The 27,645-nt window shown below is 37.7% G+C and overlaps 2 protein-coding genes across 13 annotated transcripts in view; one reads left to right on the top strand and one right to left on the bottom strand.

Moving 5' to 3' along the window:
* LOC118264320 (E3 ubiquitin-protein ligase MYCBP2) overlaps positions 1–27,645 on the bottom strand; it is a 120,470-nt gene that overhangs the window by 49,688 nt on the left and 43,137 nt on the right. The window lies entirely within an intron of this gene.
* LOC118264395 (uncharacterized) lies at positions 484–25,783 on the top strand. The gene is made up of 5 exons (XM_035576891.2): positions 484–743; positions 13,122–13,374; positions 22,281–22,453; positions 22,576–22,868; positions 22,977–25,783. The coding sequence occupies exons 1-5, from the start codon at positions 588–590 to the stop codon at positions 24,574–24,576; spliced, it is 2,475 nt and encodes an 824-aa protein (XP_035432784.2). The 5' UTR covers positions 484–587; the 3' UTR covers positions 24,577–25,783.

Here is a 27,645-nt window from a genome sequence, read left to right as displayed (position 1 = left end):
ACAATGTCGCGGGTTGCAACTAGTCAACAAGTTGCCACGCGTCGGTCAAAACTTTCGTGAACTAACTTTAGATACTAGTTACCACTAAACATAGATTTTTTTATTGCTTGACATTGTATTAAATATGATATTATCTAATAATAAAACCTTTTAAGGCCTGTTTCATAGGTCCTTTTTAGTTTCCTAATTAATATTTTTTTATATCTTTCTCGAATATTTACTAGGTGTATAATATGGTTTATAAAGAGCCAGTGTAACCGGCTATTAACATTTCTGAATGGAATAAAACCAGTTGAAATACAAAAATCATACAATAAGAATAATTAATTTTCATTTAATCATAATTATCAGATCGTTAATTCATCACGATTTACCATTGAACATTCTAATGGTGATAACTAAATAGAATTTCGAGTGTTAATAATACAAATGAAACGCATCATCGATATCTATAATAAGCGGGAGCGCGAGTGCAAGCCAGCACTAGCACATGGTAAGAGACAGCGGCGATCTGAGTGATACTGCCATCGCGCCAGTCTGTGCATGACGCTCGGCGCGCGCGGTCTCTCGCGCCGGAGCGCGGCATCATGTCGCCACTTACGGCGCTACTCGTGCTCGCAGCACTCTGTCCTCTCATAAGTAGTGAACATCAAAGTGGAATATGTAACAGCGAATATTGCACCTGTACCCCTGACGCCCACCCATCTTGGAAGATCGTCAACTGCACTCTCCAGCGCGATCAGGTACGTCTTACTATACTCGTATGTTTCAAACAAACAAAAGTGAACGTGCTTCGTCAGATGTACGGTCAGCCGCCCTGGCTTGTTCGGACATTAACTTATTTCTAGGAACGCAGTGGTGGAAAAGTTTTCTTCTTACAAACTTATTTCAAAAGTTTGTCGAGCAGCCATTTTTGTAAAGACAGGCACGTCCACTAATCGGAAACTAGTTTAATTATTGCTAATGTAAATCAAACATATGATAAACAGCCCTCGATAGAAGGAAACGATAAACAACGGAAGGAGCTCAATTCTGATTCTTAGCACGTCGGAACATGTTCAAGACGCATTACAACAAAAACCGTGGACTAAATGTTGTTTTAAAATGAACAAAACGTAGTGTTCCAGTGCTAATTTAATGTAGAGTAGCATTTCAAAAATAGCGACGGCAGGCTAACTTCGACACGGGAGAAATGAAAATTGTTTCGTTTTGAATCACCGTAATTTACCAACATTTCATGATCACCTAATTATCGTGAACCTAATGCTTTTGTACACGGCTTAGGATGCTTTCTTACAATGTAAATAGGAACACAACTCTTTCATTTAGAAAAAGAAAATGAAACAATAAGAAATTGTGCAACGTATAAGTATAAATTCAGATTGAAGCTCTTTTAAAACTTCAGCATAAAGAACACGGTTGTACTTTGTCTTGGACCTAGTTATTTAAAACTACAAAATGCTAAAAAAGCTGTCACGGCTTGAAAATGAAATACCTCGGCAATGCTGGCTTTATATAATGTATAAGAAAATAAACAGCTTTATCGCATTATAAACAAACCATATGATCGTTGGCAGTTGCAAAAAAAACACCTAAAATGTATGGAACAAAAAATTGTAAATAAAAAGAACACTACCTGAATCCCGACCCCTCCACGCATTGTCTGCACTCGCGGCGAGCGGACCGATGATAGCTGACAACATGCGATACTATACATACACTAATCTAAACCAGCTTTACACTATTTATTCTTTTATGCGTCACTCCAATAATATACTTTATGGAGCTGTAATGATCTCATTACTCTTACACACAACGAATGCTAAATTAGATGGACAATCGTCGTCTTTGTTAATAAGTCAACGTCATTAGGTCCTGGGGCCCAGATTTCTAACATTTGAGTAATAGTTATCTTAACTAGGTACTAAGTAAATATTTGAAGATGGTGTTGTTTTCAATTGATTTACTTGGTCAGTCAGGAGTGTAAGGGAATGGAATACGAAGAAGTATTCTATTCTCGATGATATGATAATAGAATAATGATTATTGTTTGTAATTGTAATGTACGTTACTTGGAATGAAGGATTGAATGGAAAAGATTACAACGCGGTGAGAGTAACAGGTTCTTTTGTATAGCTTTGTAAATACAGATGGGCCAGTCGGTCCACGGCAAGAGTCAGGTCGGTGTCGGGCGGCGTTCCCGACCCGGCTATTTGTGGTTCCGGCGCACTCGCAAATTTCAAGTCTAGTTCATACACAAATACATGCGTCCAAGTAGACGTCGACCTCTCACGATATTCTAAATTAAAATATGTTTCGTATGAAGGAAACCGGCGTCTCGCATCGAAACAATGTCAAACAAACAGCGCCCAGCGAAATATTGGACACGGTTCAAATACTCCTAAAAAATACGTATGAATGTTAGTTATATGTCAACGAACGGTGTGGTATTCACTGCGCTGGCGCCTACTTACAATAATTAGGTAATAAATGCGCAACTTAATAATTACTCTATAATTGAGATTGGTATTAAAATATCCGCTTGCTCTTGCCATTATGATTTTCAAATAAATATGAATCAATTGACATATGTACGTGTACGAGTATATCATAACATGAAACAGGTGAACCGACGAGCAGTGATGATAGGAACGGGAGGAAACGAACCCAGATATTCTGAGAAAGTAAAAATATTTTTCGACTGTGAATCATTTTAACTTCGCGCATCAAAAACTGTGGGGCCTATTCATACGAGGTAACGGTACATTTGGATAAATTGATACGTGCTACGCGTGTGCTGGTCTACGCCAACACAATGGTGACTACCGATTGTAGCATTAAATAAAACAGGAAGTTAATTACTGTAGCAATGTGCCCTCGCGGGACTGTAGTCTACTCGCTCGTGGTCGAGGATCCGACATCTGCATGCACGACATGTACAGCAAACAACGGGTGATGCCCATCTGTCTATATTCCCATTCAATTCATACGACAATACAATACACACCTTTATATCTTTGTTTCCTAAAAATGGGGTCATTTAGAAGATTGCAAATATAGGTCAAATCGCGATTTATAGATTTTCAGAATTTTAAAATTTCAACTAGAAACCTATATTCATTGTGCCAATTACAAGCGCAACATAGTTTGAAATACAGATCCAAACATCGAACGCGGATTATTTTGAGAATTTAACTGTAACTATTTATTTATTTAAGAGAGCATACACGAAAGGCATTGTAAAATGTGTTCTAATGATTCGTTTATTAATAGGCAAGACCTGAACAAGACGACTACGAAGCAAGAACGATTAAAATCAGAGGAGACTCTAGCTAATGTAGATGGTTACGATACAGAAATAAATACAATGAATGATGGTGAAATAGGAATGGAGGCTAGATGTAAATGAGATTTAAATAACAGGCAACCACATGAAACAACAACGATTTTCAAGTGTTTAAGGACCATGGCATACTTACATAAATTTCAGCCATACATGTCATTGTGTAACCATATTATACTTTATCATAGGTTTCGATAGACTGAAAGTTAAATTTAGATATTTTGCAATCATTTATAAGTAAGATATACCTAAAGATAGACGCAAACATTTTTAACAACGTACCGATGCTAGATGTATTGTAATTAATAATTATTTTTCGTGAGATGATAACACAAAATAAATATATCCTGTTTATTTCATTAAACATAATTATAACAGAAGAATGTTCTATTTAAATCAAATATTAATAATCATTGGAAAGAAATTGTACCTAATTATCGAAAATAATGAAGTGACTGCAAAAAACTTTAAATTAGTGATAGTGAATTGTCACTGCGGCTGCGTGACGTTTTGACGGCATTAAATGGAATACTGGTGTTTAACACAACCTGTACATAAATAGCCGGCCATCGAGCCTAAACTTTTCATACAACAATAATATTTTAGTCATTCAAGATAATAAATAAAAAGGTTGAAAATTCAGTTCTCGCTTACAACGCATACAGTAAAGCCACATCTCAAATATTAGAAGATACGGACGATGATGGTACAAGTACACGCGCTAGTTAGCTGACTAGCAGCTATACTTAAGTGGGAATTTAAATCGTAGTGAGAGCTCATAAAAAGCTAGAAGATCGCGCTGGCACCTGTTGCCCGAGACGTCTCATGTAACTGCATTTCTCGATGTGTGAGAAAGCGGGGGGTGGCCCACAACCCTGGCGTTCGGCCGGCACGCTGCGTGTCGACACCCCGCCCTTTAATTAACTCTTTCGGCACTATGCATACTCACATGGAACCACAAAAATTAAACCCCAACAATAAGCACAATACATTTTACTGATTAATCGTTTACATTTACACGATACAAAACAAACAATACAATGTTGATGTTTTCGCGCGATATTACAATATAAATTCATCTGAATCTGGAAGTTTACTAAAAATAATACGATCTATTGTAGAAAAAATAAATAAAAGTAATGATACGAGCCGGTCTCAGCACGCATCGTGCACGCATCGCGGCCGGCGGGAGCATCGGACAAACCATAAAAAAACGTAATGAGAGATCGCTTCCTGCGCCGACCGAGGCCTACTATGGTATTCTGATACAAACTCCGCATTGGACTTTCGTTAACTTTTACGAGATTTTATGAATTACCGTTTACTAACTTCAAAGTTCAAACAGCGGCATTCCATTTACTTTAACCAGTAGGTAGGTCGGCAGTTTGTCACAAATCTAACTAGTGATTGATTTATAATTAACATATCAGTCACAGTCGAAAGAGTTCATCGGGCAGAACTTAACCGTGGCAAGACGAATCTAAAGCTCGTCGTCGCATCGTAAAACTTTTTATGACATTTAGGGCTTGTTTCAACCGCATAGAATTTATGTCTAATAAATACGACATTTAAAATAGAGCGCTTTAGAATTGTCTTAAATGACAGAGAGATATACTTAAGAGAAGACAGATTTAGTAGGTATTTAAACCAGAAGCTTTTTAAACATACTATTATCAGATTTTGCAACAGCTACAGATCTCCCAGCGGCTTGTAAAACAAACACCGCCATAGATATGTAATCAGTGTAATTTTAGATCGATGTGCGCAAATCGTATTGAAGTAGCTTTCCGAACGAACTACATTTCGAGAGTAGGTAGTTAGATGTTTATTTTATCCTCATAAGCTGTGTTAATGTAAACGGAGACTTACTACATAAAATAAACAAGACATAAAGAATAACATATTTGTATCTCTCCTATTTATTACACGACTGTGCCAATAAACTGGAAGGTTTTACTGTTATTTATGACCTAATTCTCCCCTTCGTCAGGTATATACTGTCCAAAATACACTAATCTGTCTGAATGGACGGCGGATCTTATTGTTTTACACCAAAATTTATCTTCAGTTTCCGATTTTCTGCAAGATCAACTTTGAATGCATCAATATAGAGTGCAATATTGAACGGGAGGTAAAATTGTTGTTCAAAAACTAATATTCTTTATAGTGTATTTACAACAATAGGTGCATGAAGAGAACGCGCTTGTTAGTGTCACAACTCCCTATTGAAGGGAATATGATGAAGACTTATTTATAGTCGGAGAGTCATGATTAAAATGCGATGCTCGAAATAGAAAATACCTACAAAATGCTTTGGATGGACTACAAAGTATTTCTAAGTTCATTATTATAAGAGTATAGTAACTCCGAAGTGTTTTCGGCAATTGTACTACTAGTCATATTTTAAACAAGGCACAAGCCGGATACCTTTGTCTTAAATAGAGTAGGCGCATTCATAACAACTCAAATTGCATACAAAAACGACACAAAGGTGATAATTACTAAAAATCTTTGAAAGACAGAAAGTTCACCTTTTTACCGAACAAATCCTTACAGAGACTGACTGGTGTGTTAACTTGCACATAAAGAATATTTTTATATATTATTAAAGTATATTTATTCTTTCATATAAATGCATTTACCGACACTTTATGATAAGTGCTCTCTGCGTATACAGATATAATATGATCGTAAGTACAACACGGAATTACATAACGCACTTTCTCTTGTTGCATGGACTCATCATAAGTCTTGGTGAAGGGGCCAAAACAGAGATCTGACAAAATTATAATTACTGTTACGCCATTGTTTTAATATATTTATTTATCGATTGTTCAATAAATTATTTGGATTTCTCTTACTATACATCTATATTGTGTAAGTTCGTGTAAGAACGGTTGCACATTTTGAGCACTCGACACAAGGATACGCAACGAAACATGATTTGGTGGGTTACTGGCCATCAACTACTCGTCATAAACAGAGGAGTACGATAAGCCGGCCTAGTTATTGTAAACACCATTGCTGATTAATTTGGAACTTGTAACATGTAATGCCACCAAGGTCGGCAATTGTAATTCATCTTGCAATAGTGTACCTACTTGTAACTTTTTACCCAGCTTCGCCTTACGAAATATGAATCCATACTCACTACTCATTTAATTACAAACGACAACAAAGGAACGTCATTTCTCATTTAAAAATGACTCACAATGGTATAATTTGAAATGACGATTAACTGAGTAACCCCAATACGGTTAACATGAAATATTTTGCTTGATAAGATAAACGATGATTATTGTATACAATACTTATTATATCAACGAGCAGATAATACCACCATCCTAGCGAAATGCGTCATGAGGTTCATTAAGTACAGTAGAACTCCAATTATCCGAATTAATGGGGACCGGGACCCATTCGGATAATCAAATATTCGGATAATCGGATTTTTTCAAAAAAATTGCCATTGAAGAGAATAAAAGCTACGTTTTGATATTGCACTATTTTTTTATTGAATTAAATTGCGGGGGAAGTCAGCGTAGGCACAACGGCAAGTTAAGACAAGTCAAGTCAAGACTTGACAAACACTGGCTTCGCGGGGGGGGGAGAATAATAGCGCACTTAGACTTTTTTTGACAATTCTTGTGATTCGGATAATCGGCGATTCGGATAGTCGGAGTTCGGATAATTGGAGTTCTACTGTACTTTCACTTTTGGTCAAACGGACAATTATTTGTATTTTCACTTTCAAGGAATACAATTTATGTTGCATGTTAATACCATTAGACCACCACAGATGGTAACCGACCCAGAGCTGCGGACGACCTTTGCTAGGGCTCCATCTTAAAGTAGGAGTAGGAACGGGTCGATTTTTAGTCAGTAATTAAAGTCCGTCAGCCTCGCCTCACTCAAGTCACAAGAAGTAATTGAATGATTTTCTCTCCTCAAATAATAAATAAGCAGCCAAGAAAATAACTTCATAGTTATCTTGATTCATTGGAAAGTGCAAGAAAAAGGCATTGTTCAGTGCTACAATATTCCGTGTCGAGGTTTCAGCACTTTTAACTTTTGTTTAAAAAGCACTTTACTTCTTGGAGGCTGCATGAAATCTGCTCGTTGTTTGCATTCAGTTACCTCCTTAGTGTTTTATGATTCTTTCAAGTGATGTTAATTAGGAACTTTTGCTTTATTCTTTGCTTTTAGTTGTTTATTGCGGGTGGCTAGATAACATATTGAGTTAGAAAAGGATACAGACGATCGCGGTTATTTCTGAAATTGCTGGTGGTGTCGTACGTGACGTGACTCGAGACCGACATGATCTTGATCCCGACAATCTAATAATTACAGCAACGACAATGTACCGGGCACGCGAGATGCGCTCAGGTGATACAATCAACTGCACCTATATGCAACTTCTATCAAGGACCCGTCTGCGCGTCTACGTATACTCAATTACTTACAATTCACTCAAAGCTCGGAAAAGCATCTTCAAAGTAATAAGCTTTAAGGCCAAATTACCGTAAAGTACGTACATAGTAAAAATAAAGGTCGTACATACACGGCCGGTATCTCATGCAAGCTTAAACATGAAATGAGATGCTAACGGTGATGCACGAGATTTTACTTGCAATCTTATCCAAGACTCCGGCATAAGGCTGAGGTGATATACACGACGTCTTAAATACACTATTACGCGTTGTTTGCTGGGAAATAGATTCGTTGAGGAAATTATTTCCGTAATATACGCACTCAGCGGCTTCTGGCTCGGGTTTATACAATCGTGCTCGCGCCTCGTTTCGTTAAACGTTCTGCAAAACATTATTGCAAGTGGTTCGAATATGTAAACAATGAGTTCGCCGCGATACTCGAGTGCCTTGACTCGTGAACGAAAAACCGCTGCCGGCGGCCGCTCGACCAACCGCCATACCTACGCCAGTCAATGGCGAGCATACGGATCACACATTTGCAATTTCGGCCCACCCTTCTGCGTGATTGTGTAAATCCGGTAAAATAAATATAACGACGCATATTCCCGGAACGCAGACTAATATTAAAAATAAATGACCCGATACGAGGCACGCGCATCATCACAGTCTCTATCTGTCGATCCATCACATCGCGTCACCGGGTTACTTTGAGAAGTAGCTGTTTTTAAATTAACCAATATCCGTTCGTGAACGCCGTGTCCGTTCTTTAAGACATTAGTTTATATTTGTGTAGTTTATTAAATAGGCGCTCCCAAAACGCTACATCTCTATTTTCTCTGCTCTTCACGCTATAAACGAGTGGCATATATCTACATAACTACGTTTGTATTGCGTGGACGCGTGTATGCCCAAGTGCACATTTACAAGCGTGTCTTACAGAAACATTCGATGCCACTTGAAAAGTGAACCCCATCGCTGTCTACGAAGATTAAATAAAAAAGAATGGCCTGCGTGTAAACTACACTGAATAGGATTCATGTAGAATAGCAGTCACATCGATATTTTCAAATCGCGCACCCGTTGATTAATCTATTTCATTAAGATGCATTTTCACAGTGCAGATAATGATTGCCTGTAAGCTTTCTACTATTGTCGAGTAAAGAAGCATGCAGGATGCAGTCGGTATAAATTAAAACGGTAGTCTTGCAACACGTGGGTCGCCGACAAGGAATCTGTAGTACAATTGAGTTTTATGCAACTTTCCCCGAAACTATTGTTCTTTGCCAAGAACAAAGCATCAAAACGTCCGGATTGCCAAACATCCGGTAGTACCGCCATGTTTTAGTATCGAAAGTAAAACAAGGGACGCAGTAGAGCACTGTGTCCAGTTCTAAATCATTAGTCTTATTCTAACGAAGAGTTCGTTTAGAGTCAAGAAGATAATGATTGCCATACGGCATTAAGTTCGTCTTACGTACCACTCTTTAAGTACGGTATATTGTGTAGATTAAAGATTAAATAAATAATGAGAGTACCGCAAGCTTTATATACTTAAGTATCTTAGGACAAACCTCTAACCTGTTTGTTATACAAAACTTACAAATAGCAACCTATTACATAATGTACTATTAGAGGAATAATATTTATTATTATATTAGAGGAATAATATTTATTATTCCTCTAATAGGCATTTATTGTTTTTACGTTTTATTAATTTATTCAATTCATAAATAAGACCAAAACAAACACGTTATTATTGATTATATTATTTCAATTAGTAGTGGTAGAAGTAGGGTAAGAAAATAAAAACGATTTAATACTTTCAAGTAGAAAAAACGGTCTGTTTGCCAATGATTCTTTATTACCACCACTAGGCACAATGATCGAAATCCATAATATATTCCGGGTAAAGTTATAAACACTTTTTCAATGCATTTATATTTATTTCATACCTATGTCAGAAGAAGGCGGTGTGTCGGCGCAGTTCTTACTTGTTTTTGATGAAGCATCTGCCTTCGTTCGTCATCTTCAGTAGGTAACTAGTCGCAGTAGGCAATTTTCTGCATAACAAGTTTCAAGGAGCAACGCGAAGCAAAGAGATCTGGTCGCTATTATCTTCCACTTAGACGTGAAACACGTCCAACTATACAAAACCAGTCTATCTTGGTCTCGCTTGTATGATCTCTCCGCACATTCGACGGTCAGCTTACGGCACGACAACATTCGTACACATAATGGGTATATTACGTGTGATGTAACTCCGCAAACATTTGTTTTGTTACGCTCATTGTATTTGTACATTCAACTTTAGTTTTCGGCTTTAAAATAATAGAAAATTTTCACAATGCAGTCAACAAAAGATTAAAAAGTAAAGTTTAAAACATTAACAACATGCGGTTTCGGTGTCTGTCAGCAAGGTCGCAACACGAAGCATTATGTCCACACATAATGTACTACTTAATAACAGAGTCCCTGAGTTTGTTTGGAAGTTATAGCAACAGTTTGACGGAAGTACGACAGCTAGTTACTTCTGTAAGGTAATTGATAATTAAAATATAAATAACAGTGTTACGCAGCGACACACGGTATTGAGTAAATTGTCTGTAATTGGAAATCAGCGCCAACTCGTTTCTGTACTCACTGAAATGACTCAGTTACACTTGAACCGTACTTTGTTGAAGTTATCCATATTCAAACCAATGTTAACTTTATATGGTAGTACTTAGAGTATATTTTAGATTGTAACTAAATGTGTTGAGATACGTTCGTACTCTGAGTTGCAAATCTGGCTAATTGACGCCCAATGAAAAAGGCGAACCGCAGTCGGACAGGTCACCAACAAGTGACGAGACCAAAGGTCTAATGACTCCTAAGATTGTAAAACAAATGTTAAATAAAGATTGCAGAAAATATATTTTTAAGGGCACACATTTACTTGTCACTAGTACTTTATATGAACAGCAAACGGAACAGAATAGCTCCAATCCAGGGCAGTACAATTTGCAAACACACGTGCCACAGTTGTAAGATACTCGAGCGGAGTTTCGAGATCGCACCCATCTATTGTTTCAATTGACTTATGCCCCATCAGTCGACCGAAAGTCTCCGGGCATTGTGTTGGACGCCTCCTGTCGATTCCACCTACTTCTGCAATGTCAACCCGACTGTCACATAGATTACGTCGTAATGCTCAGTCTGTCAATAATTTCCGATACGCGACTTTATAAATAATAAGTGGTAGTGTAATTGCGACCCGTATTATAAGAAACAAGCCATGCTCTGTCCTGACCCGCCGTATGGCTCACCCAGCGAACAGGTTTCGCACGCAACAGAGCCGACTACCGACTTAATTCGTCGACCACAACGTCGTGTCTACAAGATACTTTATTTATCTGCAGTGTTATAGAATAGTGACACTTGTCGTATGCAACGTTCAGTAACAACTGCGGAAATAAAAATATTCCTTTATCATGTCCTATTGCAATCTGCAGTTGACAAGGTTTCCTGGCGCATATGTATCAATAGGACCAGAAATGCAATATCCGCTGCAAATTCAACGAGACTTTTGATAAAGCAGTTGAACTGGAAATGACATTTCTTTTGAAACTTGATTTGTTTGGCCACTGCTTACAACCATGAATTTATTTCTCAAGTAACATTTAAACAGGTTTCAGAAACCTTTACAGCAGCCAAAAATTGGGATTGATCAGCACTCGACCTCGCGGTCACCGCAGAAGTTAATGCCATAAATGGCGAACACTTACTAAAGTGCACACTTGCACAGACTCGACTGTGACTCATGGTGATTGAGTACGCAACACCGGGACACACATGTGAGCTTTATCGCCTTTCTGTGAATGAAAAAAAAAATGAATCGGTCTACTTTTTGGCATGACTTGAGAACCGTGACGTACATATTTAAAATTGAACGAAATTTTATTATTCATTGTTTAACATTGATGAGTCTACCAGGGCATGGTAAGCACACTATATTTAAACTGATAATCTCAGACAGACAGATTTAAATAGATGTGCTTTACCAAACGTATTTAATTATATAAAATATTTTTTTCAAATACAATTAAGTTCTGTGTACTCTAGTTATTCATAACTTAATTACAAGTATTGTCTATTTAGCAAGTCCACAATGAATAATATAAATATGGCTAAGTAATTATGAGATAAAGTTCAAGTAGCCGCCACTGACGACAAATCCGACTGGTGTCGTCTTGTAAGTGTGTGCGTGTGAGTGTTTATTTTTATTTAGCAGCGCGTATGTGAGAGCGGACGTGTCATCTATTCGTTTCTTTGTAGTTCCATAGTTCTAGTTCGAAGGAGCCACTAATTCGGTTAGTATTCCAACATCGAACTGCTGCCCGGCACTCTCGGCACTGCACTGGAACAAATATTCTGGATTTTTTTGAGGCGCGCATTGTTTTAATATCTTGCGTTTGTGAGTCATATTCGTTATCTATGGCAGTGGGCACGAATGCCGATGACTCGATAGGAGATATTTTCATGTACAAGAAGCCGCCATTAGTCGATAACGTAGCGGAGAATGGGGATTATTTTAAACACCGCATCAATTTATTTAAACAGACATTGAAAGTTAATGGTATTATTTATTTGGTCAAGGCCAAGCTATTGCAGGCAATGGGAGCATTACAGAGGGTGCGTAGGTGTCCTCTCAGTCAAGTTGTTCACTTTCCCCACATCACGCGTAATTTAATCAGCAGCCCGTATCCGTCGATCCCCTCTACTTTAAGGACCACCAGAATCGTTCGCCCTGTTTAAATTTTTGGTCCAATAAAAACACAAACAAAATTGCTTTGAATAGAAATAACAGTTCAAACACATTACCCACCGATTGAATATTGCGTTAGTTTAACCTTAACAGTTAAGTTTTCTTACCCTATTTAGTATTGTTATTTATTTACACCACCTTATTTATAATCTTATTTAGTAAGGTTAGGGATAATTATGGCATGAACTTCATTTGTCATTATTAGTATAACAATACAATAAATGTGTGTAGAAAAATGTGGTTATCGGCAAAAACAAAGGGTCTGTTATGAAGCACTTAGTACCCCCACACTCACAGGTTAATGTTAAACATAAACATGACCTGATTCGAAAACAATATTGTACAAAACACACGTTTATACCTCCATTATTCTATTAGTCATTACTTTGAAACGTTATATTCGGAAAACAATTTCCAGAATTAGAATGACACAAAACGCAGATGTTTTGCTAGCTTAAAAAAGTATGACGATGATTGTCTGTCATGCGCTCAAAACTGCGGTTAGCCAGTGAACAGATTTGTAAACTATGTTTGTGGTTTGCAGAAACTCGACCTCTTCGAAGGAGATCTACCAGAAACCACGACGGACCTGATAGTCAGTGGCGCCGGGGTTCTCATGTTCGGAGCAAACTCCTTGTCACGGCTGCGAGATGCAAGACGAATCTATATAACTGGAGCAGAAATCGTATTCCTGAGGGCATACGCTGCGTCTAACCTGGATGTCCTGTACCTACACCTGGATGTGAAGAACTGCGACGTCCTCCGATTGGAAGAGAAGGCTTTTGTTAACATCAAAGGTAAGTGCTTGCAAATCGTTAATACTATTGCGTGTGCGAATTTTATTGCTTTCAGCGATCGAATAAGCTCCGCAAACATAAAGAATTCCTCTCACTGCATCCGTGAGTTAACACATATTTAGAAAACAGTTCCCTGCAACGTGTTCTCTGTATTGCGCAGCGATTTGCTTGAAACAATAAATAAAAATGTATTTTACCACCTTATAAAGAAATGATTCGATCAGAAATGTACGATAAGCTTGTAGGAAATATATCCTCAATGAATAAATCAAGAAGGCGTTGGAGAGTTAAAAGAGCATGACAAATAAGAATTAGGGCAGTGTGGCTCAACTTTTGTTTTGAATTTCAATGTGTTTCCCAATACTTCTCGAGATAACCAACGCGACGTTAGTTTATTCAACAAGATGTATGTAATGTTGTGTGTTATGTTAGAGATAAAGTCGCATCTAAAACAAACATATGTTGATAATATTTTAGACTCTGCCACATAATTAAATATCGTAGTATCCCGTTTTGATTTTACTACACTATCGGGTGTGCAGCGGAGGTCACGGTTGACAACTCGATGCAATTGGATTACGGAGAGTTGTTGGTGAGTTTAACGCGCAGATACTTGCATTAGTGAGGTAAACGTGATTATGTTGTACAAGACTGTAGCCGGTTTGGGTCGGTGGCCCGATAGTGGCGAGCCGCCGGATGGGTCCGATTATCAGGTCGTCGGCCAATATTCAACTAGATGGACGACGTTCATTATTTTATTGTACTGATTGCGGCTGGACACTTGAGATGTGTGCCATTAGGTGCATATACCGCTGTATGTAGCCATCCCTATATTGACAAAGTCGTTTCGTCGCTTATTAATTCGTGACATCAATAAGAAAAATATAACAGTAACGTTTCCAAAATATATTGTTCACTTATTAATACACTGGGTACATGATACTTAGGATGAAATAATTTAGTAAGTAATCAAATTATGTATGTGGCGGAAACATACGAAATATATTACGTAATCAAAACGCTTCTCCTCATGAGATGATAGCAGAAACTAGGGACGCAAAGAAACGCACATCTTTAAAACAAAAACAAATAAGCATACATACGGTGAAGGGCCATTTGTTTATTGTTACTAATTAACCTCCTGAGCAATGCATCCACAGACCTCACTGAAATCACAACTAGCATCAATTATTGAGTTAAGCACAATGCTTTGAATGCTCTGTATGAGATATGGGCCATCAAGCGAATAACGGAGGAGGTCGTCCGTACAATTGGCTACTTGAACGTTTTGTAAAATATATTTTAAAATATGCGAGATGTCGCTTGTTACCTACAACTGTCTTTCTCTGTAAAATGTTTATCGATACTTATAGAATAGTACGTCTTAGCTGACTGACCGACGGGTTCATCATCGTCTAGGGCAAACTATCAGGTAATATACCACTTTATTATGTAGACACCCACTAAACGAAAGTTTTAAAAATATCACCCATAAGTAGTCAAAATAGGGACGGTAAGAAGTATAAAATATGTAGTATCAAAATCCTTCATTTTAAATGAAAATAATCAGTTTAGTATTTCCTTTACATCAAATATTAGCTATACTTTTAATATTATACATATCTTTCATAGCGGTTGAATAGCCAATTGCCTCTTGATCGCGCGTGCAGTAGTGACAAGCCATCTGTGTGTTTGACCGAGGGCATTCTCATCTCCATGCTAGCACTTGATATAGACGTCTAGCGTAAATAGGCCACGAGTTTTATAAGCCAAATTAAATAACGGCCCGTGACATAACATGCTTTACTATTTATGTACCTGCACGTTTGGCAGGTGGGTCTCGGATGCTGGCCCCAGTCTCCCTTTAATGTGGAATCTAGTTCCTTATTCGGCTCTTACCTACGACACGTAACATAAGAATTTTTATTTTATTGAATAAGGTGTATCTTCAACATTTTGACATGCGTGCTTCCAAGATCGATGAAATATGAAATATGTACATCTATGTACATTCAATGCAAATGTTTTTTATTATAATCTGACGCAATTGTGTCAACTAATTGGATACCTATATTTCTGTACACATTCCATAAAGTTCTATGCCTTATATAGCCATTAATTATTAAGTGTTGGTATGTAAACTGAATATTATTAAGGTACACGCAAAACAATAACGTTTACCTTTTCTAATTAAATAAACCAGACAACAATAGAATGCATTGAAACCATTGTAAATGCTTTAAAATTGTGCACCTAAAATGGTTTTAAACCAAAAATAGTAACGTTTAAGAAGTAAAACAGTAAAGTGGTGCATGTGGTACCAGCAGCGTGCGGATAATATTATATTTAAATGGACGTACATTTCTTCATGATACTTGTTATTTATGTAACTCCCAATTATTTGACATTATTATTTCCACTAAATCTGTATAAGTAGTAGGCAACAGTTAGCTATATATTACAACAATAACATCGTAGTAAGTGAAGTTAAAACCGGCCACTACAAGCAATGTCAACAATTCAAATTCTTAATTATTTCCTTAACGAAATAGTTCTTATTATAATACGTGGGTAACAATTAACGACCTATTAGGACTCATTAGTCCTAACTTACTCATTAGTAATAATAAATATCAATGTTAACTAGTAGGTACATAGGTACTTATTTCCATGATCACAAGACATATTTTTATTGTAAACACACAAAATCTACAACGGTCGAAAGATTTTGGATACAGAAAGGTTGTTAATTGGCCGCTCATGAGAGACGTCTGTAGGTGACAGACATTGATTTGACCACAGTTGGTTATGACGTGTAATGCAACTATCCTAACATTTAGAACAATAGATAAGTAACATGTATTATGTTGCCCAGGTATTATCATCTATCGACAACAAAGAGGTAGACAAGATATTGTGTTACGTGTGATCCCTTAGTGGCATGCTTACGTAGGTACAAAACTTGGAACGCATTAGCAGCTGACAAAACCATTCAGCTCTCATTGTTGCCGCCCGCATACACTGTACATACACTACCTACTGCACGCAGCTAACAGTCCACTGGTTGTGCAATACTACACCATCATCTCTGCTCCATTTAAATAGCGATTGGCAGATAACGCCTTTATTATAAGCTTGATTTATCTATTCTATTAATAACGTCACTATCGGAATTTTAATATTGTCACTGAAATATTTTATTTACTATGCCCATGCCGAAAGTACTAAGTCCACATATACAAATACCTAAACCTATCAGAGCTTTTGTTATGCTTGTGTAAAACAATGCACTATCAATTTCTAAATAAAATATGTATGCGCTTAAAGTTTGTTACAACGGAACTAGTATGTGTGAGTAGCCAGAACTATGCTGTGAGAAGTGAGAATTAACTCGTTTTAATCGATTCACAGCCCAGCGAGCCAGGTTCCCTCGCTACCAACTAAAGAGTAGGATTATAGTTTCAACTTTCAACAGCCATTGTAAATGCTGAATATGTTTGTCCTTTGACGATCATAACATCGTCATTTTATCACGTACTTATTATCAGTTTATGAATAGAAAACTTTTTTTAATCAATAGAAAACTATTAAAGCAGTTTTTTCCGTTTAGAGGGAAGCTTCAGTTCAACAGTGAACTTAGTGAACTCCGTGAACTTCTTCCAACAATTATGATAATGATGGAGTATTTATTCGCCACAATAAATATTAGCTTCACATGAATAATACATATGGACTATATACTTATACCTGTCATACGTCATACGCATATTTTAGAGTTTCATATTAAGCTTATACCTGGAATTGAGTTCGTCTACATTTACCAATATTCTATCAACATTATACCTCAATAATTTGCTCTCGCTGAGGCGGTTATTGTACGGGTACAGGGAACAATACAAGTACTACATTCTGTGATCGATGGAAGAATTAGGTACACCTAATTGATAATGAATATTCGTAAATGTAACAATATGAGCATTATGAGCAGCCAGTGAGACTGACTTTCGTGGCAAAATAGAAGTTAGTAATGCAGCTTATTTCCTGTAATGCATGTACGGGCCATGCTGCACGCAGCTCGCGTGTACCATTTGAGCCGATGCCATGGCGCAACTGGTCGACATGTGGACAGAAGCTGTGCACTGACGCACATGACATACCACGCCACGACCAAAATATTGAACAATAAACTGTATCTTCGCTCCCAAACCAAAAATAGAGAAGACTGGGCCATTAGATCAATGACCGTTTACTCAAAAGTAAAATCAATAGTATCTTCTCGCGAATTGGCAGCATGTTCCGGATATAGGATCTTACAACCGTGTACAATTATTCCGGTAAATGCGGTTACAATTGTACAGACTTGAAAGCGGAATGTGTCAATAAGTCAAGTATTTCCGAACAGCTCTCCACGTATTTTAGTTTGGGAGTAATAGAAATGCAATAGTGTGCAGCATTCACCTCAATGGTATTCAGCTCAGCAGGGTCCGGAAGCACGTATTAAAATATAACGATGGAATCTCTTTGAAATAGTTTTATTTCAAGTTCCTTACAGTGGAAGTTAATAATGATCGAAGTTCGCAGGTAGCTTTATGTTACTAGGTGTCCATGTTTACGATTCGTAAGCTCGCCACTAATTACGTCTAGCGTGGCCTAAGTGTAAACAAAATATACCACAGCGTGGTGGGCAGGCGGCGGTGCCGGTGTGTCCACATTCACGTTTGATAGCACGGCAATACGGGAAATGCCTGCGGCCTCTCAAAATAAAGCAACATTTAAAATTACCACGTTCGGCCTGTGCGGCCTGTACCAGAGCAGATACATACATAGGTACTTTAACTATTACCCAAAATGTGTAAAAAGCCCATGTCTAGACAGGCTAGGTCGGAATACAATTACGTCATGATAAGTTTCGTCTAACCTACTTAAATATGATTACGATGATTGATTTGTCCTTACGTTATCAAACGTCCCCAGTTACGTACAATTATGTATATTTTGTATTGCGATGATATAAAAAATAACGGCATTGTATAATATAAAAGTACCCTTAAAAAAGTAAAAGTGTCCTTAATCGCATGCATGAAATGACTGATAACTGTTGACGAAGCGAAAGAGGTATGTGAGATTCGTAGCAAGTGGTGTTCTATTGTCTTTGCCTACCCCCATGGGAGAGACAGGCTTGAGGTTATGTATTCATGTATGTAGGTATAATATAAAAATTACTGCCGTACTATTATCGCAGAGAGTAAACATCTATTGAACTTGGGCAGCTGACAACATAGGACAATGCAATACTATATTATGCACATTCTTTTGAGATTACAAACAATGCACTTTTGTATTTATCACTGAACCTAGTATCTCAAGAATCATGGTGTAAATACAAATTGTTGATTTTAGTGGCAAGCAATGTTTATCGTGGAAATGCAAGTCCGCTTACCTCAAAATACATATTTAGGTACTGGACTGTGTGCATATACCATGAAATGAATAATTAGTTGACCACGACGCACTGAGGCATTCCTTACTTTGAAAGGCATACTAGTGACTGACGAAATAGGAACGCGGAGAGCACCAACTGGCACAAATTCGAGTGAATATCTCGAGGTAGACATTTTATCAAATATGGCTGTTTTGAAATAAATCAGTCATTGAAACAATAAAGTATAATCCGCAAGTTGAACAAAGTTCGTCCAACAGTACACACGGCGTGGCGTGAGCGCGGCTGGATGACTAATTCTGGACTATTTCTGTGTCCCCGCCGTTCATAAAGACCTACATACTTATACGTGTGTATGTGTATTAATGTGTTTGTATTGCATTACTGTCGAATAACTCGACGCTTAATTATGTGCTTAACATCTGTACGGCATTGTGGATAGCGTCGGTTTACGTATTTCTTAGTAACTGATTACAGTTACTGCTACATCGGTATGTATTTTATAGCGCATTGGTCAGCGGCTAGATAACACAACATTATCAGAGAATATAACACCAGACAAGGACGATTATGCTTTCCTCTTTTTGTTTTCATATCGTCGCATAATGGAATATTTGCTGAATGAAAGATACATAGAAACTGAATGAAAAGAATGAATATGAATTCTTACACGTGGTACAACTGTGCTTGTAAATATTTTACGATAGAAATGAAATAATGTAATAAAATTAAATAGTATGCAAATAAATACAAAGAACAAGTGTGTGGTTTGTGTAGGTCAACAACATAGTGTAGCGCTGCATGCAGCGGCAGGGAAGGCGCTGCGTGATACATGCACTAAATGAAGGCTTAACAGTGTGCTCCGCCGAAATAGGAACACCGTCCCCGTTTATAACCAAACGCATGTAAGACAATGCAAACAAGTTGTTTCGGGGACATTGACGATATATTCCATAATATTCAATCTGCGAAACTTTGGCCCGTACTCCACCAAAGAAGGAGGAGACGAAGATATTTTGAAACAATAAAAAAATCTTGTTATGCATTCGGAAAGGCGAATACGATTTGAAAACGATATTCGCGGATGCGAATATTGCCTTAAGAATTAACCAATTTTTTATGAGTTTATTTAGACAGTTTACTAGACGCGCGAGGCGCAGCACACATTTGAAACGTCTGTTACTTATACATATGGGAGCCGCCTTACTTAGATATGTATTATGTACATATGTATTTTGATTTTAGTATTTGTTGTTATAGCGGATATAGAAATACATCATCTGTCTAAACTATATCTATCCAATTATCAATCACGGTTCATAAGACAATGAGTTTTACTACATACTATGATTTTATGTCCGAGAACTAAATGTTTATTTGGTTTTTAGTATTCAACAGAAATACATCATCTGGCCACAGCTGTCTAGCTCACGGTTCATGAGAGACAGCCTAGTGACAAACAGACAGAGAAGTCTTAGTAATAGGGTTCCCGATTTTGGTGTTGAGTAAAGTAAAAAATGTCCTAAAGTGTGCCAGACCTTTTGCTACATCTTGTCAATAGAGTCACTAGCACACCCCCAATATTGGGACGGATAGACTGTCCAGTTTTCAACCCCAATATTAATTCAGTATTTGAGTGTAGCCAGCCAACCAAAAAATCTGAATAATTGAAAAATGTGATATGTATCAGAAATACCGATGGATGACTGTTTTTATTTACGTCCAACGGAAGTTTTGTATACTACATGGATATTTCTCTACATGGATTTGAGTATTTCTATTAATAGAAAAACATAAACTGAAAATAGTATTTATTTTGTTTTATATGGGTTCCGATTAAACAGGCATGTTTTAATAGCATTATTCGCCAGCAAAAATTTAGATTATCTGTTAAATTACTCCACATGTACCTAACACTATTCTAACCATCATTTATCTTGTATGTACGCCACTATAACGGAAATGCGGACGCACTACGTCTGCAGGGTTCGAAGGAACCCGATGAATAGCACGCCGGTAGCCACGGTGCGCTCGCTTGGCTCGTTCGTTATAGCATTCATGTCATCCGCACCTATCCAGCTACTCGCATCGAGTTGCCCTTTCTGCTACTTGGCTAGTACTTCTACCATCTACACTCACGCGTATAAACCTTCTCATATAAAATGGATTACCTATTTGAACTACTAATGGTAAAAATTTACAATTTTTGCTGAGGTTATTTTTATGATACAAATATACAAAAAGAGATGTATTATTTTGCATCCTAAGTCCTACCTAATCAATGTTTTTTTTAAATCGGCATTAAATTTTTGAAGATTTAAGGAAGCTGCAAAGCTAAGCTATAGTGATGAGTTATGGAATCTGTTGCCGAGTTTGTTATACAGGTCTGGATGAAATATGTCGAAGACATAGATCATGGAATAACATCTAGGCTTTTCACCCTGGTAGCACTGGGAAACGATACTAATTCATAGAGCTAATGCTTTGATTCGTTGAACGTACCATCTCTTGCACGACTGATACAAATTGAAAAAATATGTTTGCGTCGGTTTTCTATGGATTCACAATTAGTACGAGGAATTATTTTATTTAGTGGAATCCCATTTTGCTGTAGTTTAGGAAATCATATGGCTAATAAAAATGTTTTGATGTGTTAAAAAAAGGGGTTTGGTCGTTTTTTTAAACGTCTACAATACGACTACACCAAACTAGGCATTTAAAAAAATATATTAGGATATACAGCTCACTCACTTCACATAAGTTCGAAACCAGTTTCATTGGTAATTACGTTCTTCTCGACTAATCTCGTAACCATTTAGTAAGCCCCCCTGAAATCATCAACCCTTACACATTGCTGTCTTTGCAACATGTATTTTCGCATCTCATTCGCTGGTAGACAACTATATACTGATTCAACTGAACTGAAACACCGCTACATAAGTTTTATTTATTTGCAATTTGGATATTTACATAATTAAGAATGCTCAATATTGTAAATTTCACTACAGTCATTTAAGGGGAAACAATAAAACGCATCTAATCGAGCGTCTTCCTTTAAAATTAGAACACATCGAAAAAGAAATGTTAAGGTGTTAGGTTAAAAATTCCACAAAATAACAAAGATGACAGTTTATTAGTTTAAGTTCAACTCGTGGAAGCCACCGCAGCCGATAGACGAGCAGGAAAGGAGCACCATCGTACAGTCCGCGGATCGCCATCTAAAAATACTCTATTTCCCCGACTCGATATTGAAAGGATGCCAAAGGATAATGACTCATGGGACAGGAGAGTGTAGTATCGTTTTAACATTAGGGTTAACAATCTGTTTGATAACAAACACAAGCTGTTATTTTCTTATTGTCATATGCTCCAGCTGCTCGCGTATTCAGACTCAAGAATCACAATTGAAAACGAACAAATGAACTATGAAGTAATTTTTGTAAAAATATCTATTCATTGATTCCAGGACCGCTCTCGGTAACGATCGAAAACTGCGAGACTGTGTCAACGGAGGGCCAAGCTTTCTCGTGGCTGCTCAACATGAACATCACCAATGTCGGTACCATGCAACTCGGACCCGGATCTTTCACCCTGGATCCGTCTGCCAGCAACGTTGGCGAGCATGGGCCTGGGATGTCGGTCAGTATATCTTCATTCCAGCGCAAGTATACCGCATGGCGAATGAATTATGTGCAAATGCGATATTTTAACGTTTTTTATTTGAAACAGTCATTCTCACAATGAATTTCTTCTTATTACAGATCAGGCTGAAAAATGTTTCCCTGCCCGCAATCCCTGCTCAGACTTTCGGATCATCCGCCGCCGAGATAGTTATGGAAAACGTTAAGATCAATGAGATCTTCGCTGGAGCCTTTTCCGCCAATACCTACAACATTGTGATGGCTCTAAACTCATCGGTGCAAAACATCGACGAAGATGCGTTTTCTCAAAGATCCCTGATTAACAACTTATACTTCTTCGGTTGCAAAGTTCAACAAATCGCTTCAAGAGCGGTTCAGTCGGCCGTCGGAAACCTTAACATTTCGTATACATTGTGAGTACTGTCATCTGAATGTAGTTTAGTAATTATGCGATTTCCTACTTTAGGATTACGCAGGTGCAACTCATTACCTTTCAATAATCGAAACTTTATTAATTTCAGGATTGAAAATATGGACACAGGTGCAATCAACATAACAGTAGCATCTGTTGTTATCCGAAATACCGAATTCAACCAACTGATGGAGCGAAGTATAATACTGTCTTCATGGAACAATCTACAGATAGAAAGGAATTCATTCGATGAACTTGTCCCAAATGCTATAGTGGCTTTGGATGCACTCACACACGAACAACCTGGTCATCGTCTTACTTTTATAGAGAACGAAGTAGAGACCGCACATCCTAACAGTCTCAAATTTATAGGCCAAGCTGAGGCAAATGTTGCGTACACAGTGGTCTATAAAGATAACTACTATGGAAAAACTTGTTACTGCAATATAAGCAACTGGTTGCACGAAGTATTGGGAACGGAGTCCAGTGAGCCTTACAAGACTGAAAGTCACTGCACAGTGGACGAGTTTCTAGCTCGATGTTTCAACGAACCTGAACAAAACATTCTATTCGACAAATTCCTTAACGGCATATGCATACAAGACTCCCTTACGTTTCATTGTGAATCCTATATGAAAAAAGCGGATGGAAGCTCAACAGAAATAAAAAATCCCAGATTTCCCCATAAAAATAAACACGATCAAATCATAAGTGAACGAGACAAGAAAGTGATAGGCATCGTTATAGTAACCTGCTTGGGTTGTGTCGTCATAGTTATGATAATCAGTTTTGTCAGGTGGATGCGCCGTAAGGGATACTGCATTAATGTAAAAAATTTGTTAATTTCATCAAATTCGTCCTGCGGTACTTTTTGCGAACGAATATGCACGTGTGGAGTAGTTACCGGGTTAGACAATGCCCGATCTATTTCCCGATTGTCTGTCAATGAATATTCTGAACGTCATTGTCTAAACGAACCAACTCGCGTTCAAGACATTATTCAAGAATCCACTCTTCATGATACCATTGTCCCGACAGAAGATAAAACAACGCAAACTTTGCCTGAAGAACTAACGAAGGAACTGCTAGAAAATCTCAAAGAAAGATTGGAAAGCCCAGAAAATTATGTAGAAGCTCGGGAAACTATAGAGCACCTGTACGTGCTTACGAAACTTGAAGAAAATCGCAATGCCATGGTTCCAAAACTAATCAATGTCGAAGAAAATATTTACGAATTGCCTTTCCAAAATACAACACCTCGCATTGGTAAAAACAAAAAGCAAATGGTTAGCATTGGTACCCGAACACCATCTCTTGACAAGCTTTTGCCGCTGTCGCCATACAACCGGCAGACTGCTCTAGTCCACGAGTATTTTGAACCAAAGGATTTAGCGGTGCACTTGTACGCCGAAATTGCTAACAACGAGAAAGAGAAGCGCACGTTGCTAGGCAACATGCCTGACGTGGTTGCGGAGCAGGCAGTTCCACGCGGTCCGTACCTACGCGCGGTACGTGAGAAAATGAACTCCTCGTCTGGGTCGCAAGTTAGCTCACCAGCTAAGACATTGAACAACTCGACCGGATCCCGTGGAATGTCAACTATTAAATCGACGTCATCCAACACTTCAGCTAAAATGATGAATCGTCCCCTGCCCGAAAAGCCTACCACCCTGGACCCAGGAGAAGGAACATCGCTACGGCTTGGTTGAGGGTTAGCCCATGCGCGGCCGGTGCCAGCGCACAGCGACGGAGCTCGTGAAATACGTCCTCGCAGAGAAACGCATCGCCGACCGCGGCCGTCGCCGACCGGGCAACGGGGGAAGGATTTCTACATGGACTTGGACCCTTGTGTAACCAGCTAAACGGGCGATTGATCGTCGCGACAATCGAGTTGATGGTTAAACATTTCTTTGCTGTGATATTAATTTTGTTTACTTTAATTTGTATGTACTTTGAGTGATGTGTCGTGCCAGACACTTTTGTATGTTTATTTGTAAATAATTTACGAGCTGTAATTATTAATTCTTAATGTTGATACGTGCAGCGCACGCACGCGTGATCTATTGATACGAGCCTGTGTTGGATTCGTTTACTTGTTTAACAATGCTTTATATATTTACGCTTTTTAATAAGAAAATTAGCCACATTTGATGTTATCATACAATGATTCAACTAACGACACCTTGCTAAGATTCACGGACAATCGATATCTATGTTTAATCACTTCAATATAATATAGCACTAATTGATGTTTTAAAAGACAACTTATAGTACATAATGCTAATTGTTAAAGAACAGTATTGAGCCGATCTAGACGTGGTTATAAAATTATTCCAGTAGAAGTAATAGACTAATAGTTGACTAGAACGCTGCATTTATTGTTGTAGAAAGTAAATCATTATAATCTGATTGTATGATGATGTTTACAATGTTGTAACCTGTAGATACGTACCTAATCTCTTATGTATTGTTATGTTCCCCAGCTGTCGTCCCAAAGGTTAGTGAGTCCTTTATGAATCTTTACATTGTAAACTATACTCTAAATCGAAAATATGTATTTGTGTAAAATTTTACATTTCAGAGTATATCATATATTTTACGTCTTCACTTTCGATACGATTTACCCTACTATGCTCAAATATCAATTAATTTGTCACATAGAAAATGTTTATAAAGATCCTATTTATTTATTTTATACGACGCGTATTTGTCCTATCTTATTAAATATTAATATATAGATTCTAGTATAGATAGTTTTAATGATTTCAATGTTAATGAATATTACAAATAATTGCCATATAGTAATGAAACAGTCATTATGTACCTATGTATTGTGTGAAGAAGAGAAAATGTTATTCGGAGGGTAAATACGAAGACATGTCGTGAAACACTTTAAAATAAAATTAATACTACATATATATTGCGTTTGACATTTTACATCGAACCCAAAAATTCTCCTCTCTTTCATCCTCAAGATAAAATCTCTTCATACATCCTCTTCCTCCTCTACCACTGTCCTCACGCCACTAACCTACTTCGCTCCTGTATCACCATGCATTGTCTCACGACATTCTTAGATTCGCACATCCAAGAAGACAATTCTTTCCCCTGCCACCCTCAGTTATCGGACAGTATCACCATTCTCGTCTCCTTACTAACATTTTCTGTGATCGTCTTTATTTCCCTTTTTCCATCAATTCACATTGAAATTCAAACCTTCTAGTTACTTCAGTCTAGTGTTTGCACTTTGCAGACACAACACGGGCTCCTCCCAAAGTCGAGTAAGAAATCACTTATTTTGGGATAACTTATATACAGTACTAGCGACCCGCCCCAGCTTTGCATATAAACCTTCGTCTTGAATCACTCTATCTATTAAAAAAACGCATCAAATTCTGTTGCGTAGGTAAAGATTTAAACATACATAAGGGTATATGGACAGAAAAAGCGACTTTGTTTTATGTAGTGATACAGATTACCCATAGTAGAGGACAGTGCCCAAAGTAATTAGTAGGGTATAGTAGAACCTACCAATTGGGACTAATATCAAATTGGAGGTACTTGCCTAAACAGTTAACAGTACAGTATGATAGTACTGCTTACTAGGAACTATTGCTTCTTTTCCACCAGGAGCCGAAGCAATGTTACCATGTATGTACAATATTGTACATAGTTATTTCTCAAAACAAATGATGAATTTATCGTTTCTTTTTATTTTATCTTATCACTTGTTCACACAAACAGTTTATTTGTGTCGTATGTTGCTACATAGCACGCACAATCGATTTGTAATCAACTTTTGTAGTTATGACCTAAACATCCATCCGTCTGCGAATGTAAAAACACACTGAGATAATGATTCCCTCGTCCTGTGTCACCTAACAAAGCATTACCATGGAATAATTCATGCTGAGGAATGCCATTTATAAAACTAGTATCTATATTGTAGACGACGATCATATACCTGTATGGATTCCTTACGATTGTTGTTCTAGTCTAAACAACAACACACCAGGAAAACAGAAACATCTGTAATTAGGTTGGTTTATATTTGGAGTGGAAATAGGTCAGAGATAGTCTCACAATCATTGTGATATCAGATACTGTCCCATATCATTGTTTAAAAATAATCGTGGTAAAACCGATAAAAGGCTGCTTACCAAAACTAGGACAGGCGACAATGCCAACATAAAGTTCACAACAGACAATATAGCATTAATACTATGTAGAATGCCCCTAAAGTTCATAGAAACTGCAAAAAAGATTTATTGCTACTCTGAAACACTAGGATGTGATGCCAAGAACAAGTGACAGAACAAACATGTTAAATGTAGACATTGTAAGTAGCCGGGCGGCATGCAAACGTGAGCTATCGACAAGCGCGCCGATTGGGCCGATAACTACCACGAACTTGCAATACTTGCATACGGAACGACACTACTGCCCGATATTGGGCACCATGCGGTATGCATACGAAGCACACGAGCTCAGTGGTAGCTAACATTCTTGCTCACCCGCTTCCGCCAGGCGCTTGCTAAGTATGTAGAGATTTTGTCAACTACAAGTTGTCACTCCATTATTTTTCGAATTAATACTTCCAGGTATTGAACATTACAGAATAAATACCGTACTTCTCTAATACCAAACCAGCCGTCCACATTTTTATTTGTTCATCCGTCTGTCAGCCAATCTTCGATGGAGTGACTGTGAGAAGTCTTCGACTATTGATGACGATAAAACGAAGAGTGTTAAGTTAGTTTTTAAAAGTTTGACATCTT

Source organism: Spodoptera frugiperda, chromosome 25, assembly GCF_023101765.2.
Source record: "Spodoptera frugiperda isolate SF20-4 chromosome 25, AGI-APGP_CSIRO_Sfru_2.0, whole genome shotgun sequence".
Taxonomy (NCBI): domain Eukaryota; kingdom Metazoa; phylum Arthropoda; class Insecta; order Lepidoptera; family Noctuidae; genus Spodoptera; species Spodoptera frugiperda.
This window is presented reverse-complemented; position numbering and strand designations above follow the sequence as displayed.

Bases quoted from the DNA above. Each gene is read 5' to 3' on its own strand.
- LOC118264395 (XM_035576891.2), top strand. From the start codon at position 588: ATGTCGCCACTTACGGCGCTACTCGTGCTCGCAGCACTCTGTCCTCTC. The intron at 13,375-22,280 runs GTAAGTGCTTGC...CATTGATTCCAG, and splicing joins GGCTTTTGTTAACATCAAAG to GACCGCTCTCGGTAACGATC. The intron at 22,454-22,575 runs GTCAGTATATCT...TTCTTATTACAG, and splicing joins AGCATGGGCCTGGGATGTCG to ATCAGGCTGAAAAATGTTTC.